Genomic DNA, 18557 nt, shown 5'->3' with positions numbered 1-18557 from the left:
CAAATATGCCACACATATAAAAGGTACCCACAACCTCTCTACATGAAGACAAAAGCAGGCTTTAAAAAGGGGAAGAGATCATACAACTTGCAGAAAGCTGCTGAAAAATCCAGTTACCCAAATGTTAATGTAATGTCCATTAGTAGATTCCAATCTCCAGTATGACAATCATTTTCCATAGTAGTGAATAACAGTGAGTTTTTGTTTTTAAATACCCCTTTTCGGTTACCTCATATGAGAATAGGACTTTCCCAGCTCTAAGGGCTGCTTACTGGGGATTTGGCTTTGCATGCCCTGAAGCACAGCCCCCATTAAGTGCAGAATATCAGAGCTAATTGAATAGCCCCCAGCAAATCAATTTGTTGTGGTAAAATGACTGCGGCTAATTGAATACCAGCCATTGCTGCTATTCAATTACAAGAAGTACTGTCATTTGGTGACTTATTAAAATGCAGAACCTGATTTCTTGATGAAAATATAGCAGAACTCAGTGATGTTCGCGCAGGCATTTGTGCCATTGCTGTATGTAACGCTCCACCAGGGCTGATCCTGGACTCCTGCGGGCAGTGCATTTGAAACAGCGCTACGGATCAGTGACTGACATTTAACCTACTTCTGTTTTGGTTCAGTCTCCGATTTCCACTGCTGGCAGTGTAAACAGAAGATGCGTGTTGCCGGTGGAATCAATGATCCCCAGTGTCGTTTTATAATCAATGAACTCTTCTCCGCGTGTGTTCCTTTTATAAACTCAATGGAGGGAAAGGAAAAAAGTACTTGCAAGAAATTAGCAGAAAACTTGCTGTTTTGGAGGAAGCTTGACCTGATTTTACCAAGATTCCTGTCATCTACCCCAAACCAATTAGACTGTAAGCAGTAGTAGTCAACGGCTAATTATAGTAACAAAATTAATGGGGGAGGGGACATCGAGAACAACAATATTCCTTGTTTCTTCCATAACAATATGTAGTAGTTGAAGTATAGACGTCTTAAACAATAAGTCTAGGTCGACCTGGATGAAGGTCGACATGGTTTTAGGTCGACAAATGCGTTAGGTCGACATGGGTTAGGTCAACAGGTCGCGAGGTTGACATGGGTTTTTTTCCACTGTTTGAGCCGACATGTGTCGACAGGCAGTATTTCATGCCCTACCATCCACTAGGGCGTGATGGGAGAATAAAATAGTGTGCCGAGCGCAGCAAGCACCGTGCCCGAAGCATCACGAGCGAAGCGAGGGGCTGCGATTGACTTCCAACTGTGTCCATGTCGACCTAACACATTTGTCAACCTAAAACCATGTCGACCTTCAACCATGTCAACTAAGAACCCTGTCGACCTAGTTGCCTGTCGACCCAACAGTATCGACCCAAGTCGGGTCGATAATACGATCCACACCCCTTGACAGTCATGATGGGATTGATTACTATGGGTTCCACCACATTGTAACATTATAGAAGCTCCACTATATCCAAAATTTTATACTAGGTACACACCAGAATGATGCAGATCGGGAGACGATCCGATCCCGATCCATACCCAGTTGAACGGGTTGTTTTCAAATCCCACCCGCTGCAGGTAAGATCTGAAAAACGACCAGCGGGGACACGCAGTGGATCGGAATCGGATCAAAAATGGCCCAAAGCATGCCCAATTTACATACAATCAGTCGCAATTATATCAAAATTGGGTAATTTGACGCCAAATGATTCTGGTGCGTACCCTACATTAGAGTTAAGTGGCCAAAATGGAATAGAATGTCAAACGTTCTCTTGATGCTTATGCCATGGAGAAGTTAGTTAATTATTTGCCTTTTACTGCAAATAGGAAATGAATTATACAGTCATGGATCCTTCCAAATCCCCCTCCCTAACTGCAGAATGGTATGAACCAGATTGTTATCAAGGGATCCTCCAATTGTACTTGACACTTTCTGGGATGCTGAGGCTCCTTCACATTCTCTCTCTTAATACAAGGTGGTTTCTGAGGCATTGATAAACTGTTGCGATTGTAATGCTGTTTTTTAACTTATTGTTCAGAAGTAAATACACACTTGAGGTCTATAATGGGATGCATGGATAAAAATTTTACAGGAAAAATGTAATTAACCTAAAGAACTACTATAGCCTGATCCTCAATGAGTAAAGTAACCGCTAAACTAGATGACTTCTGATCAGTATTCCAGGGGGTGGATTATTAGATCTTCGGTGACTAGACAGGACAGTCAAAAGGTGGACCACTATAGGTGGGTATGATCAAAAGGTCAGCACAAGCAAAAAGTTTTTTTTCTCAATTTGTTGGACATCGATGTCGACATCTATCGACGTGGACCCCCTAATTAGCGTAATGCAACCTTTTGATCATGTCCACCTTTGACCTAGTGAATGTCGACCTATTGACTGTCTATCCATTCTAGACACTGTTAATCTATCAACCGAAACAAACAATGTTTGTTGAGTTTTTTAGTTTCTGTGCAGGGTAAATATTGGCTGCTTTATTTTTGCAATGTAGTTTCAACATACCCGACCCAAATCTAACTATTTCCACACAGGTTACATTTGCCCCACCTGCAATGCACAGGGTTTTACCCATTTTGTCCTGTGATCAGGTCTGAATTCGGCCCTTGGTTCTATCCTGAGGTAGTGTCTGTATGTGTCTGTTACAGATGCAGCAATGGAGAGGGCAAGATGGAAAGTAGCCAGTAGAAAAAAAAAAAGATACAAAATGTCAATAAAAGGGTTGACACAAATCTTTCAAAGATTATTTTTGTTTTCTAAGTTTAGGCAAAAGTGACCCTACGTAGTGGAAATACATACCCTTGCTGGGGATGCAGTTAGAATCCCGGCGTTCAAAATCCACACCCCGGAATCCTGACCGCCGAAATCCCGACACTTTCTCCCTCTATGAGTGTCCACGACACCCATAGAGGGAGAATAAATTAGTGTGCCGAGCCTAGCGAGGCACCGGGCCCGCAGTCGGGATTCCGGCGTCTGGATTTTTGAACGCCGGGATTCCGACCGATGGGATTTAGTACCAATCCCCCATACCCATTTATAGATCATAGTGCATGACCATGAGAAAATATATAAAGTAGAAGAAAAAACAGAACCTTTTGAACCAGTCAACCTTGAGCATGATTTTTATTTTACCTGTCAACCAGATCAGGTTGACCTACCGACTGTCTACCCTTTTACTATAGGCCAACTGGATACCGGTAAGGACTATACTGTATGTATTGTTCATGGACACCCTTGTGGTGTAAATATAAAGAATAGCAGTCACACTGGGCTACTGCTCTTATTTCAGCGGGGTTTCATTCATCTTACATCTTATTTTGGTAACTGGAAACAAAAAAAAACAAAATACACACACACACAACCACAGAAAAGGGTATTCAGTCAAGGGGCTAAAAGGGGGTTATTCTGGTTCAGTCGCATCCTTGCGAGTGAACCAGATCCCGCCTTGCGAATGGCGGTATGCCGGCCCACCATGCGCAAGGCGCGTACATTTGCACTGGCTGCGGATAAATGTTTTACATAAACATCCCTTAGCAGCCTGCGGGGTAACACCCACATCATTTGAAGGTCGCCAACCATTGAATGATGTGGAACGTCCACAAGCCAGCAATACCATTAGCCCTATGCGAACGGACCTGAATAAGGTCCAAAGAACACACACAATGGTAGGACCAAAAATGTACTGGTAGGTTAATTGGCTCCCAAAAAAAAAAATAAAAAAATGAATGTGGAAACTCAACTGGGGCAGGGACTGATAAATAAATATGACCGTATATGAAGTGTGGTGAAAAAGAAACTGCAAAAAAAAAAAAAAACAGAGCAATGCTGCCATTCAAAGCATTATACAAATAGCAGGAATAGAAAGTGTTAAGACACTGCTGCACCAGGCTCTTGGGAGGCAAGCCAGTCTAAGAAGATAAACATCTACAGTTTTAGAGAGATTAAACATATATTGATGTGGCCCAGTCAAGAGATCAATTCTACAGTATCTAAAACAAGTCAAAGTGGCAGTGACTATTTACACACAGAGCAGGGCAGCTATACTCCGAGGGGAGGAGGAGGAGTAATAGTAGAGTAAACAGACACCATGGAATGCAGCAGCTCATTCACAAGCAGCTAAAAGACTTGGCAGCTTTGCAACTTCAGACATACAGTTTAATTTTACCCTGAAGCACAAGACGAGTAACATGTGGTGCTCTGTAACACTGTACCTCTGGCTTTGTCCTTAGCAGCACAGATCTAACCCCAAATAGAAGCAATTGGCTCTTCTAAAAGCATTAGAAGAGGGGGTTTGTCCAGAAACTACAACACAAAAATCTGAATTCAGCTGTAATGAAACCATTTCCAAAGATGGTTTACTAAAACAGGACAGTAATTAGGGTCGCAAGGATGTAGTTCTCTGCAGATGTACTTATGTGGTGTATGCCATTAAAAAGAAAGTGCAAGTGGCCATCATACCAGATATCATTTGGTAGGCTATGCAGTGCCGCCGACCACTAGAGATTGCATGTGACCAACAGCAGGTTATACACACTTATCAATATGTCTGACTTGTCCTGATTTCACCGGAAATGACAAAATCAGGCTGATCTTGTTTACGTGTATACCCCACCCTAAGTATTTTAGGTCAGTTTTACGGTCTTCTGATCACCATCCCATCACATCTTGAACCTTAATCACCTCTTTAGACTTGTATATTTGCTGCATCTTCTTTACTGCGCAAACAGATCATCCCAACTAAAAGTATCCTAACCATCTAAAAGTATACTCAATGCATGTGACACAGGGCATATTCCTAATTACTGAATTTCAGACCAGATAAAAAAAAAAAAATTGCAATCCCCACAATTAGCAGAAATAAGAACTTAATGGGGGATACAAAAGCAGCCCATCCTTACTAGGTGTAAAGAGGCAATCATTTCACGTCTATATATCAGGAGATAATGTGCACAGTCCTTGATTTTGGTGCCCCATTCACTTTAGATAGGATATTTGTTGGCCAAATCACATTTGAATTACTTTGGGTGCCCTGAAAACTTTTGAATCCCCCCTTTTATGTAGAAATCCAAAAGAATTGCATTCAACTACCACTAGGAAGTATCCTTTACTAATGATTTATAATGTTTGTATATTGCATAATAATGACAAAATAACCGCCGCTTAATCTCAACAAATAAGGCATTACTCCATCTTATGCACAGAGTTACAACAATAGCAAAAGGTTTAAGTAAACTTCATTTTAATTATAAAACACACAGTTCGGTACTTGTGAGTTATCTGGGCGTCCGATTTTTTGATTGTATGCCTTAAGTTAAGGCATACAATCAGATGCGATGTGATACGATATCGCATCGCATCGCATCGCATGCGACCATCGGATGCGATGACCCGATTTTTCCATAGGAATCAATGTTAAAATGGACTGAGTCCATTTTAACATGGAATTCAATGGGAAAAAGGGGTCCTTTTCATACCCCTACTATCCAAGTGGGCATGGAGTTGGATATAAACCTGTGGCGAGCGTAGCGAGCCACCGAGCCCGAAGCGTGGCGAGCGAAGCGAGCCCCGCGAGGGGACGGTATTCCGTGTCCGCTCGCCACGCTTCGGGCTCGGTGGCTCGCTACGCTCGCCACAGGTTTATATCCAACTCCATGCCCACTTGGATAGTAGGGGTATGAAAAGGACCCCTTTTTCCCATTGAATTCCATGTTAAAATGGATTCAGTCCATTTTAACATTGATTCCTATGGAAAAATCGGGTCATCGCATCGCATCGCATCCGATGGTCGCATGCGATGCGATGCGATGTCCCGATCCGACCCGATTTAAAAATCGGACGCCCGGATAACTCACAAGTACCCACAGTTCTTATGCTGTCCATTTATTAGACCAACTTTTATCCAGCTAGTTGGTTGGTTGGATTGAAAAGTTAGTACTGTACGGGAGGAAATAATAATCAGAAATATGCTGACAAACCCAGGAAAAATGGACAAAAACATTCAAATTGTTAATCAGGTGCAACTACAGCATCTTGTGTGAATTACATTGTGTGTCCATTTCCAGATTTTGCAGGCAAATTACATTTCGTGCCAGATTTTTATTCCATCCAACCAACTATTTGGATAGTTGGAGGGAAGTTGGTCTGATGTATGGCAGCACTAGGTTGCACATTGCGGAATATGTATGCGATATAAGAAACTTAATAAATAAATAAATAGCAAATAAAAACTCGGGAATTAGATTACTTCACGTAGAACACAGCTCCTTGGTAAAACAGCTGTATTAGCCAATATATAAAGACAGAAAGGAAAGGTCACGCTAAGAACATATAGACAGATGATTAATGGAAGACAAATAGTCTTTACAAAACTATTCCAAGCAGAGAGAGAACACTGTTACATTGCAGGGTGCACAAGTTTAGACCATCGCATTCTTGGTGTGAGCTACAGTATATGTACAAAATGCAGGCTTGCTGGGTTTTTTCTCTTTTATCCAGTAATTCTGGACAGGTCAATGATTTTCTAGAGATCCATAAAGTACACATTATCCTAAATGCACAACTCTGATCCAAAAGGATTGTAAATATGACAGCAGCATGCAGCCCACGCTGGTGTAGAAACAAGGTCAGTGATTACCAACTGCCAGCTACACAACAGGTTTCAAGTTTGGTTACTAAATATATAAGGCTTCAATTGATAACTGAGGGGGTTATTCTGGTTCACTCCTTCTGGCAAATTCCTTCTTAAATATACAAAACCATGTGCACTGCAGGGGGGCAGATGTAACATGTGCAGAGAGAATTAGATTTGGGTGAGTTATTTAGTTTCTGTGCAGGGTAAATACTGCCTGCTTTATTTTTACACTGCAATATAGATCTCACTTTGAAGTAAAACCCCACCTAAATCGAATTCTCTCTACACAAGTAACATCTACCCCACCTGCAGTGCACACGGTTTTGTCCATTTGAGAGGGAATTTGCGAGAAGGAGTGAATCAGAATAACCCCCTGAGTAAACTCAATGTTATTACAAGTAACAAGATTTTCTGTGGTGCCAAAGTCCTAATACGCACATTCTATAAGCACCCAGAATGTGCTTGTTTTAAGACTCTCTCTCCAAATTACATAATTATGCCTTATAATACTGAACAGAGAAAAAAATAATGATCAGCTTCTTTCATTTGTCAAACATATCCTGCTACAGATCTGAAACCTGTGACAAGCGTCAATCACAAGTACATCAAGAGAGCTTGAAAGGGAAAAAACAAACAAACACTAATTAACCTGTCACAGTCATTTAGCACCAAACAATGCATTGTTTATTTAAACATGATCAGACCATTACTGAGGCCATGAGTTACACCAACACACTCACCTGGTCTTGTTCATGAGGGAGAAGGCTGACTGGTGACAGCACTGATGTGGAAGAAATACAGTATCTGGATGCACCTTTGCCATCCAATCCTCCACAGTTAATCCTATATTGAGGGCCATCTTTCAGCAGCCTCCCGCTGTTGACAGCCCTCTTAGCTGCTAGGCGCAGCCGCCGCTGGAAAATAGGGTTTGCCACAATTCCAGCCAGATCATTCTGATTGCGCAAATACTTTTCAATATTCTTTAGGGATGAACCATGGGACTCCTGCAGTCCTTCTACTGCCCTACGAAGGAGTTTATTCCAATCCACACTGCGCAGATCTGCAGTGACTGGCCGCTGCCCCTTGACTATTTTAGGTACAGGACCAGGCTTGGTAATCGTTAGGCGTCCAGGGTTCTCTGGGTCTTTGTATGAAGCCACACCTTTGTTGATGACCTTGAGAACTGAGCCATCCTGTACACTGAGTTCAAGTTGCTCAAAGACAAGTCTCTTATCAAGACCATGAGACACACACACTGCATGACAAATCCGCTCCTCTGATGGACGTTGTTTTTGTCTTTTCACCTTTTGTATGGCTTCCAAAATCCACTCCGTGTACAGAGGGTTTGCAAGTTTTACCATGGTTAAAAAACTATATCCAAAAGCCAAGTGCTACCCATAGAGGTCATCCGTGCACCACAATAAACATCCAGCTAATAATCAAACAAATCCTAGGTTGCATTCGGTAACAGCTCGCAAATATCCATCTTCATAGCAGAATTCCATCACAGGAAGTCACATCAAACGAAACAGCTGGAATACACTAAATCCGTGTCATAAAACAAAATCTGAGGGAAAAGAGGAAACAGACTTCATTAAAATGATCAAAGAAAAGGATATGTTAACCAATGGCAGGGAGGCACAACTAGGAGCTTTCACATTTATACATATAGTAATGTGAATGCCACTGTTTGAACGTTTTATTTATAAACAATATAAATTGTGGTACTCTTTACCTAGAACGGCGCCCATCGCGGTGATCGCGACATCGCGGGCAGTACATAAACGGCCGCGACGCGATGCCCGCGATCACCGCGATTTTCCCATAGGGAACAATGTTAAAAAGCCTGATTGACCGCGATTTTGCATTCAATGCCCGCGATTTTCACATAGGAATCAATGTTAAATGGGCTACAGAGCCCAAATAGGCAGAATTAACCCTTAAATGTCCCCCCAATTTTTGTACGCCACCCCACGATCCACGCCAACTCGAAGCGTGGCGAGCGCAGCGAGCCCGCGAGGGGCGGCGGTACGCGTCCTCCGACCTTTTCATGCCCTACTATCCACGTCGGCGTGGAGTTGAGAATAGAATAGTGTGGCGAGCGTAGCGAGCCACCGAGCCCGAAGCGTGGCGAGCGCAGCGAGCCCCGCGAGGGGACGCGGATACCTTCACAGGTAAACGCGTCCCCTCGCGGGCTTCACAGGTGTCCGCTTTTCGCCACGGATACCTGTGAAGCCCGCGAGGGGACGCGTATAACTGTGAAGGTATCCGCATCCCCTCGCGGGGCTCGCTGCGCTCGCCACGCTTCGGGCTCGGTGGCTCGCTGCGCTCGCCACACTATTCTATTCTCAACTCCACGCCGACGTGGATAGTAGGGCATGAAAAGGTCGGAGGACGCGTACCGCCGCCCCTCGCGGGCTCGCTGCGCTCGCCACGCTTCGGGTTGGCGTGGATCGTGGGGTGGCGTACAAAAATTGGGGTGACATTTAAGGGTTAATTGTGCCTATTTGGGCTCTGTAGCCCATTTAACATTGATTCCTATGTGAAAATCGCGGGCATTGAGGCATTTTAAAGTAAAATCGCGGTCAATCAGGCTTTTTAACATTGTTCCCTATGGGAAAATCGCGGTGATCGCGGGTACACGATTTTTATGTACCCGCGATTTACCCGCGATGACCGCGATTTTTTACCCCCGACGCCCGCGATTCTAATCGCGGGCGCCGTTCTAGGTAAAGAGTACCTAAATTGTTATCGCAGTGCGCAACCCTCATTAATGGCCCCCAAGTATGGCTTTCATTTACAGATACTGGTCACATTTTGACCTGGGTATACTGACAACATAATGCTGGAACGATTTTTTTTTTTTTCTAAACGCATGAACAAAAAACTGGAGCAAACTAATATAGATGATACAATATCATTGGTTCCTTACAGTAGATGTCAAAGCAATTCTGTACTGGGCAATATGTTGTGCAGGGACAACGCTGCAGTAAGGAGTGTTGTAGTAACGGTTAAATGTAAGTGATATGCTGCACGTATGATAGATATCTTGTAGATAGTTTTAGTTTGGTACTGGAACAGTGGTTTATAACTTTATAAAAACTACACACATAAGAAACACAAGATGGACACAAAAAATATGAGCAGCCTATCAATAAGTACCCAACACCAAACACCAGCAACCCGATACCGAACCCTCCCCCACTCACACAGCCACAATACCCAACCCCCCCCTAATCGCACCGCACCAATGCCTAAGCCCCCCTAATCGCACAGCACCAATGCCTAAGCCCCCCTAATCGCACTGCACCAATGCCTAAGCCCCCCTAATCGCACAGCACCAATGCCTAAGCCCCCCTAATCGCACAGCACCAATGCCTAACCCCCCCCCTAATCGCACAGCACCAATGCCTAACCCCCCCCCCTAATCGCACAGCACCAATGCCTAACCCCCCCTAGTCGCACAGCACCAATGCCTAACCCCACCCAATCACACAGCACCAATGCCTAACCCCACCTAATCACACAGCACCAATGCCTAACCCCACCTAATCACACAGCACCAATGCCTAACCCCCCTAATCACATTTACAGTATAAGAGATATACAATGTCTAGATTGACATGGGCATCTTTGACACCCACAAGGTCGACATGCACTTTTCTTTTGGTAAATGTTGACATGAACACCGTATAATGGTATTCTCACTTTATATCCACTTAGATAGTAAAATATGAACCAAGTCAGTCTACACCTAAAAATGTGAAAAACGACCCATGTCGACCTTCTGTCAAAGCTGACCTATGGTATGTCATCCATTTCAAAGTGTCGACCATTAGTGGTCAATCTAAACCATGGGTCTTCAACCTGTGGCCCTCCAGATGTTGTGAAACTACATGTTCCAACATGCATTGCCACATTGTTTCCTATAAGAGCATGCCAAAACTGTCAGGGCATGATGGGACATGTAGTTCCACAACATCTGCAGGGCCACAGGTTAAAGACCTGTGATAAACATTGATCACCCAGGGATTGCATACCCCTAATCAAAAAAGCACCTATACCCATCCCAACCTAATCAAAGCCCCGATACCAATTTATCACATAGTCTCACCACCCAGTCCCACCTAATCCCATAACATTATTTGGTTTAAAAGGTTTACAGAAGTTAAAAATTGATCAAAAAGCAGAAATAAAATATTGTGTATATTCAATACAGTTTAAGCAAAACATCAAATTAGGAGACTGAAGCTTCCCTGATACAGAACTAGACCAATCAAGCACAACAAATGTCACCAGCAAGCATGCGATTTTTCTTTTGTTCGTGTATTTTAAATTGGGTCTAAGTAACTCAAAAGGAACATTCTCTACCTAACATAACTGCTGAGGCTCCATGCCATGGATCCCAAATTTTGGGAATAATCCAGACAGCCCAACGTTGCTCCTCTTTGCAGGGTCTACAGCAGTGGTTCTCAACCTTGGTCCTCAAGTACCCCCAACAGTACATGTTTTCCAGGTCTCCACATGGAAATCACAAGTGAAGGAATTAGCTTCACCTGAGGATCTTTTAAAATGTGTCAGTGAATAATGAGTGCACCTGCCGGGTGATCTGTAAAATGTGAACTATGTGCAGGCGTTCAAACAGACATGCCAATATCTGTACAAATAACGTGACCAAAAACTATTGGATAGTTCAACATTGTCTCTAGGGTAAACAGGTGTAATAGGTCCCTCTAACCACTCAAATGAGCAAGCCAAGAAAAGAAAGTTTTAAAGGTGCGTACACACGGGGCAATATGATGGCTGGCAATATATTGCTCAGTAATCATATTGCTCAGCAATCATATTGCTCAGTGTCCAGTTTTCATCTGCGACCAGAGATGGTCGCAGATGAAAATGTCACACTGCCAGGAGAAGAGGCAGGGGAAGTTGCTGGTCGGGGGAGCATGCTCCTCCGACCAGCGACCGTTCAGGAGCTGAAAACGGGAGCACGCACCCATCGATTTATCGCTGGTACACACTTCAATCACTGGCAATATGGTCGCTTAGCTACCATATTTCCAGCAATATTTGCTATAATCGCCCCCGTGTGTGTGCACCATTAGAAATGAAAGTGACAGCAAATGACAATGATAAAAACAGGCTGAACAGCTCACACACATTCAGGGCTGTGTCAAAGTTGTGGGAAGATGTCCAATTTATGAGATAGTTACTTTTATGAGGTGTAATAAAGTACATACTTCAGTGTTGTGGTTTCCTTTACATTTGGGTGTCTAACCACTAAGCAACCGTGTGAAACATAAACACACTGCTTTATCCCTCTCTGGTGTTAATTTGCAAAGCTTTAAATTAACGACTAGGACAGTGGTTTCTAAACTGTATGCCTAGTCAACCTGTAGTGCCCAGGGACACTGGCAGGGGTGCCTTGGGTTGGTGGTCCAGGACCAATAAAATTATTTATAGTTAATGCAATAAGCAAAACCAGCACTGACGGCTTCCAATCATATAATAGGTATGTAAACAGAAGCAAATCCAGTCCCTCGTCACATAACAGAGTTTAATCATGACATATAAACACAATCTACTCCATGTTATATTTTTTTGCCAAATATCTTGTGGCCTGGGGGTGCTGTGGAAAAAAAACTGATACTCTAGAGCAGTGGTTCCCAACCTTAAGGTGCCCATACACGTTACAATTATTGTATACAATACTGTATACATAATCGCATCTCATCGCATCTCGGTTTTGCGATGAGATGACACGAGATGAAATCTAGTACAAAAAGTATGTGCAGCACATACAGTGCAGTGCACAGGTGCACTCATTATTCACTGACACATTTTAAAAAGATCACAGGTGGAGCTAATTATTTCACCTGTGATTCTGTGCAGAGACCTGGAAAATGTACGCTGTTTGGGGGGTCCTGAGGACTGCGGTTTAGAACCACTGCTCTAGGGCAGGCATGTCCAAACTGTGGCCCTCCAGCTGTTGTGAAACTACACATCCCAGCATGCTTGCCATAGTTTTAGCATTCCCTAATAGCAAAACTGTGGCAAGGCATGATGGGAATTGTAGTTTCACAACAGCTGGAGGGACATAGTTTGGACATGCCTGCTCTAGGGTATCATGACTCAAAAAAGTTTGGGAACCGCTGTACTAGGTTCATTTGTAGAACAAATGCAACTATATGGGTAGCCTTAAAATGTGGACTGTAAATGGGGAGTTTTGAAAACTCTGCTATAGTACCAGGGAACCAATCTTGCCAGCTCCTGAAGTCTTCAGGCCTGCAACGTGTGTAGTTGTAGAACTTCAATATACCAACATTCTATTCATTCTTATTCAACTTTATGCAAACATGTGGATTTGTCCTCTTAAACTAAAATTCTCTAATTATAAGTGTACAGTCATTTTAATAACAATAGGTGCAGATACAGAGATTTCAGCTGTAGCTGCCATATGGTGAGCACAACACCGAAAAAGGCATATACTGTATCAGTTATTGTGATTGGACCACCAAAATCTGTAGTTTAGCAAATACTCATGTATTAAATCCTATGGGGCAGATGTACTAAGCCTTAACAAGAGATAAATGCAAGGGTAATAAGGAGAGATAAACGTCCAGCCAATAAGCTCCTTACTGACTTTTTTCAAACACAGCCTGTAACATGGCAGTTAGTAGGTGATTGGCTGGACGTTTATCTATCCTTATAACCCTTGAATTTATCTCTTATTAAAGCTGCCCCAATGTTCTGTAAATTGTAAGCTAGCAAACAGGGACCTGCTACCTACTTTCCTGTTGTGGTACTTTCATCAGGATCCTGCCAGACCGCTGTGGAGTATATTGCTTATAGTTACTGTACAGGTGCCGAGCTAAGTTATGCTAATACAGGGAGAACTGGACCTGTCAAATCATTTCATATCTCACATATGTTATTTGCTATAGGTAGTGTAATTACCTTGACCGCTAATGTATTTCTGGCTGCTTAACCTGCAGATGTAAAATCCTTCTGCAGTGCGAGCAAGCGCCACATTCTGAAACCAAACAGAAATTGATAAGTACACACGCAAATGAGATATTTCACCACTAAAAACATGTATAAAATGCCCATACACACTGGGCGACTTTGAGCTAAATCAGCTCAGTTTTGTCTTTTGAGCTGCTTTCAGCGCAAAAGCCACCCAGTGTGTGCGAGGCAGCGATGAGTGGTGAGCGCTGATGTGCGCTCCACATCACTGGCAGCAGATGAGCGGACCTTTAGTTGCAGTGCATAAGAAAAATCACCATTTGGACAATATAAAATCACTCATTTACAGGTGAATGAGATTGGTCAGCTTTAATCATTTGAGCCCAATATTTACCTCACTCTAATGTTAATACTGCATACGCATACTTTTTCTATGTGGACTTCCAAGATAACCTTTGAAATTCTACGTTTGTTCTGTAAGAGCCTGGTTCACTGATAAACTACTAATGTAAATGCAAGTGCAGTTAATTATGACTATGCTTAAACACCCACATTCTCCACATTCCATTTCACAGTATATTTGTCTTTGCAGGAACTGATATTTTGACCTATAATCTCATACTATGAAAACATCAGTCTAGAGTTTCACAAATTCTGATATTACATTCCAGGTTTTAAGGATAATCCTGTCTGAAAACAGAGGACATAATTAGTACCTGAATTTGAGTTATCCAACAGGACTCCTCAAAACCTGAACTGCAATAGCTGAGTTTGGGGAACTGCATCAATCAACTAGAAATTTTGTTTTAACAATTGTTACACTTTCTCCTGCTGGAGAAAGTGCGCTATATAAATTTTACTTACTTACTTACTAAAATATGCACTTCCTTATCATGATGCAAATAAACTGTGGCATTTTACCCCACCAATGCAATAATTAAACCTATGGGGGGGTAATTGTGGTTCATGTGCTCCCCGCACGTTCGCACGGGGGAGCCATGTTTTTTTCTGAGCCTAAAGATTTGTGCGCATGTGCAGGGTCACTGATTGAACGGACTCAGCGACTTGCATAGTCACAGATCCGTTCGCACGGACCAATGCGGGCCAGGGGGCAGCAGGGAACACCCATCTTTTCATGGGCATTCCCATGTGATTATGGGCGGGATGAAATGTGCTGGAGGCTACCAACTGATGTCACATGACGTCAGGTGCCCACCCTGTCTTCGGGCAGAAGACCGCAAATATAAATCAGTCTCCACACATACAAAATGGTAGACCAGATGTGCAAAGTCATGTCTAGTTTTATAAATTCGATCCCAATGTGTGGCCCCACAGCAACGAAATCGAACAGAAAAATAGACTGCGCAGGCGAGACCATATAGTACAGATCTGTATTATATAGTCTTGCCTCTACAGTCTATTTTCTATTAGATTTCGATGGGTATGGATCATTGGATAGACACCAATTAGGTCGACAGGTTCATTAGGTTGACACAAGCATTAGGTCGACATGAAGAGGGTCGTCAGTCAAAAGGTCGACATGGGGCTTTCCCTTTTTTTTTTTACCCGAAAGTCGACACGGTCACTGAAACGTAGCACCGCGTCCGCTCGACATGCTTCAATTTTGACTATATAGTAAAAATCTAATCAAAATCTAGTCAGAATCGAACAGTGAGTACTGGCATTACTAGAAGTCATTACTTCTTCTTGGATGTTTGCAGTTACTATAGAACTCACATCTATTCTTTATTGCAAAGTTAAACAAACAAGCAAACATCGCCTGCTTTTTCATTTATAATTTCCATCTTACAGGATGTTTACTATTTGGCAGCCCTGGTTTGTAAGCATCTTCATACAAAAAAAAAAAATTAATGCAGAGAAACCAAAATGTAAATATTCCAAAGTTCCCCATACACATACATACCGCATGCAATACCCTGGCAACTCACCCGGCAGCTGAATTGTATGCAATACATCATATGCAATGATTTTGCATACAATCCTATTCACCACCCCGGATCCGATAAATCGATGGATACAACTCGCGACGCACAGGATCGTGCATTGGATCAGAATGTTCAATAAATGAAACAATTTGACACTTCTCACAGCATTTATCATCCCGATGCGTTGAAATAGGTTGGAAAAGAGCTCAATTGCACTTGTGTATGGGCCCCTTTAAGCCACATATAAGTTAAACAGGCACTTGCACAACTGGTATGACATGTTAAAAAGATTGATAATTAAACTGGCTATAATGTAAACCCCTGTATGTTATACTTTATGTGCTCAATTAAGTTAGGTCAACTGCTCTTGCACAAATACCCCAAATGGAGCAAGGACAATACTGTGTTGTTTCCTGCGCAGCACTTCAGAACTGTACAATATAGGGGTGAAGTAGGGTGCCATCGCCCGCACTCAAACACATTAACAATTACACATGCATCAAATTTCACCAAGTACAGTGCATGGACATTTATCTATGTAAAGGAAGTCTGAGGCAACTCATATTTTCAGTTATAATTTACAGTGGTAGGTGCATTATTCATTCTAACGTACACGTTTTTCCTAACAAGCACAGTGACAAGAGGAACGGCAGGGGTCACACACACACCAGCACTTGTGTATCACAGCTAAGGGGAATACTCTGGGAAATGGGCTTTCTAAGGAACACAAATAAATGCAGCTCATTCCCCCTCCCAGCTGCCATAGGGCAGCGTAACCGCTGTGGACCTGCTGTACTGTATACAGAGAACACTTGGAGCCCCCAAGAGGCAGGAACAGAGAGAACAAGTGTGTGATACACAGCTCCCAGTCCCAGCAGGCGGCTGCTGTCACATGCCGACAGGTGGACACTGCAGGGTGAGGAGGATGAGCATCACACAATGACACTGGCATGTATAACACACACACACACACACACACACACACACACCTAGCACACCACTGGGACAGTCCATTTCTGCTACATGTATGACTGCCAACCAGCACTATGCATACACACTGCAACACAACAATAATAATATTGCTATCCCTTAGTGCATATAGCAATAAAAAAAGACATATGCACAGGGGCATGTGCTGTGTGTATACAATGACTGCACAAGAGTTGTGATGAAACATGCACCAGCAGCATACATTAACCGGTTAAGGACCGGTCACAAGCAGTAGCTGTCACACACTGACACCCATCACACTGGTGTGACACACACACACACACACACACACACACGTACCTGCTCTGCACGTGCAGTAGCTGTAACCCCCCGAGTGAATGTAAATTACCCCTTTGAGTACTCGTTGACGTCATCGCACACTGGGACTGGTGCGCCGATGACGTCACGCGCGCATCACCATGTTTACCGGCAACGTCAAACCATCAGGTACATGACGTCACGCCCATCCCCCGCCCCAGGGCAGGAGACGTGCGCCTCCCCACCCGCGGTATCCTCACCTCCTCCGGTCATCCGATCCTGAAGACACCTTTAAGCATCCGCCGCCATTTTGTTGCGCTGCGTTCGGGTCCGACATGACACTGATTACACCGAGTCTCATTACACCTCACCTACTCCGCCGGCCACGCCCCCCGCCTTGTGCTGATTGGTGGGTCGGGCAGTCGGTCAGACTTCTCAGTCAATAACAGCTGCGTTGTAGCAGCGGGGGCCGTGGTTATCGCGTTAATGATGCCCCCATTAGTGGCCGCCTCCCCGGGCTGCTGTTATGAGATTACAGGAGTGTTATTGGAGGAGTTTTCTTCTTAGACACGCCTTCCAATGGGCGGGGTTACACGCAGGGCTCTCATTAGCTGGCAGGTCGGAGTTATTTTGGGTTTGTGTAGATCTTGAGGGATGAGGTTATTACAGCTGCGCGGGCGGGCGGTATGAAAAAACGCTTGTATTCCTTACTATGCTAGCATCACATCTCACATGCCGTTAAGTACATACAGCAGAGGCATGCAGTACGGAATTCCTGTGCTTACGAAGATAAGGACATATACAAATTATTATCTTTCTACAGCTTTAGTGATAAAAAAAAGGACAAAAATAAAGTGTAAAAGCAAGTGTTGAGTAAAGCACTAAATATTAAATTACATTTATTTACATTGGACTGCTAACCAAAAAGTGTTACTGGTTACAGAAGACGATCCTCCTTTTTCTTTATACAGTATATGTCTGTTTCATTTATTTACTTTCAAAAGGTAACATTGTATTTGGTACTTGTGTATTATCACGGCGCCCATCGCATACCATAAGGCAAACTATGGTATGCGAGGATGCAATACAATGTTAGCAGATGTTATACAATTTCAAATTGTATACCATCTAATTGCATGGCATATACAATGGTATAAAGCCCATACACACTGCTATGATGGCGTGCTTTCCGTGCTGTACTAGCACGGATCACATTGCATTGCATTGCCTGTGCACACGTTGTGCATGCAATGCGATGCAATGTGATGAAACCTAAGTACAAAAAGTATGTGCAAGCACATACTTTTTGTACTGTGCAATGAGGTGCCGCGGGAGCGCGCACCTCAAAGCACACATCGGAACAGCACGCATAGCAGCATGTATGGGCAGCATTAGATTTTACATTGTATAAGCACCCTAATAGGCAGAGGCGTACCTAGATATTCGTAGGCCCCATAGCAAAAGTTTGTAAGGGCCCCCTATTTAGCAACTGATGGTGCATGTAAAACATATTACTTAGACAGCAAAAATAGGCCCCCATCACCTCTGGGCAGTGGCGGATTTAGGGGGGGGGCACCAGGGCATGTGCCCCCCCCTGTCATATCATTTTGTAGCTGAGGAACAGGGCTTTCTAACGAGCCCAGCCTCGTGTCTCTAGCCCACCGGGAACCGGAGATATCGCCTGGCAAAACTGTAACGTTTTTTCCCCATAGGATGATATGGGACCCGTCAATTTTGACCCCCACCTGGTTCCCA

The 18557-nt window shown here is 43.4% G+C and overlaps 1 protein-coding gene across 4 annotated transcripts in view; it reads right to left on the bottom strand.

Moving 5' to 3' along the window:
• Window positions 1-17339, bottom strand: part of KAT6B (lysine acetyltransferase 6B) — a 133948-nt gene extending 116609 nt beyond the window's left edge. Inside the window, exons 1-3 of one of the 4 annotated variants that reach the window (XM_083146209.1) lie at window positions 17063-17339; window positions 13600-13675; window positions 7383-8209 (exon numbers count right to left, since the gene is read on the bottom strand). In XM_083146209.1, the coding sequence (XP_083002335.1) occupies window positions 7383-8003 (621 nt within the window). In that variant the 5' untranslated portion in view covers window positions 8004-8209; window positions 13600-13675; window positions 17063-17339. Of the gene's footprint in view, window positions 1-7382; window positions 8210-13599; window positions 13676-16844; window positions 16919-17062 lie in introns of those variants that run through there. The other 3 variants (XM_083146213.1, XM_083146210.1, XM_083146211.1) reach the window with 3 other exon arrangements.
• Between the last annotated feature and the right edge of the window lie 1218 nt (window positions 17340-18557).

The sequence above is a fragment of the Crinia signifera genome, chromosome 6 (assembly GCF_055691185.1).
Source record: "Crinia signifera chromosome 6, ASM5569118v1, whole genome shotgun sequence".
NCBI classification, from domain to species: domain Eukaryota; kingdom Metazoa; phylum Chordata; class Amphibia; order Anura; family Myobatrachidae; genus Crinia; species Crinia signifera.
This window is presented reverse-complemented; position numbering and strand designations above follow the sequence as displayed.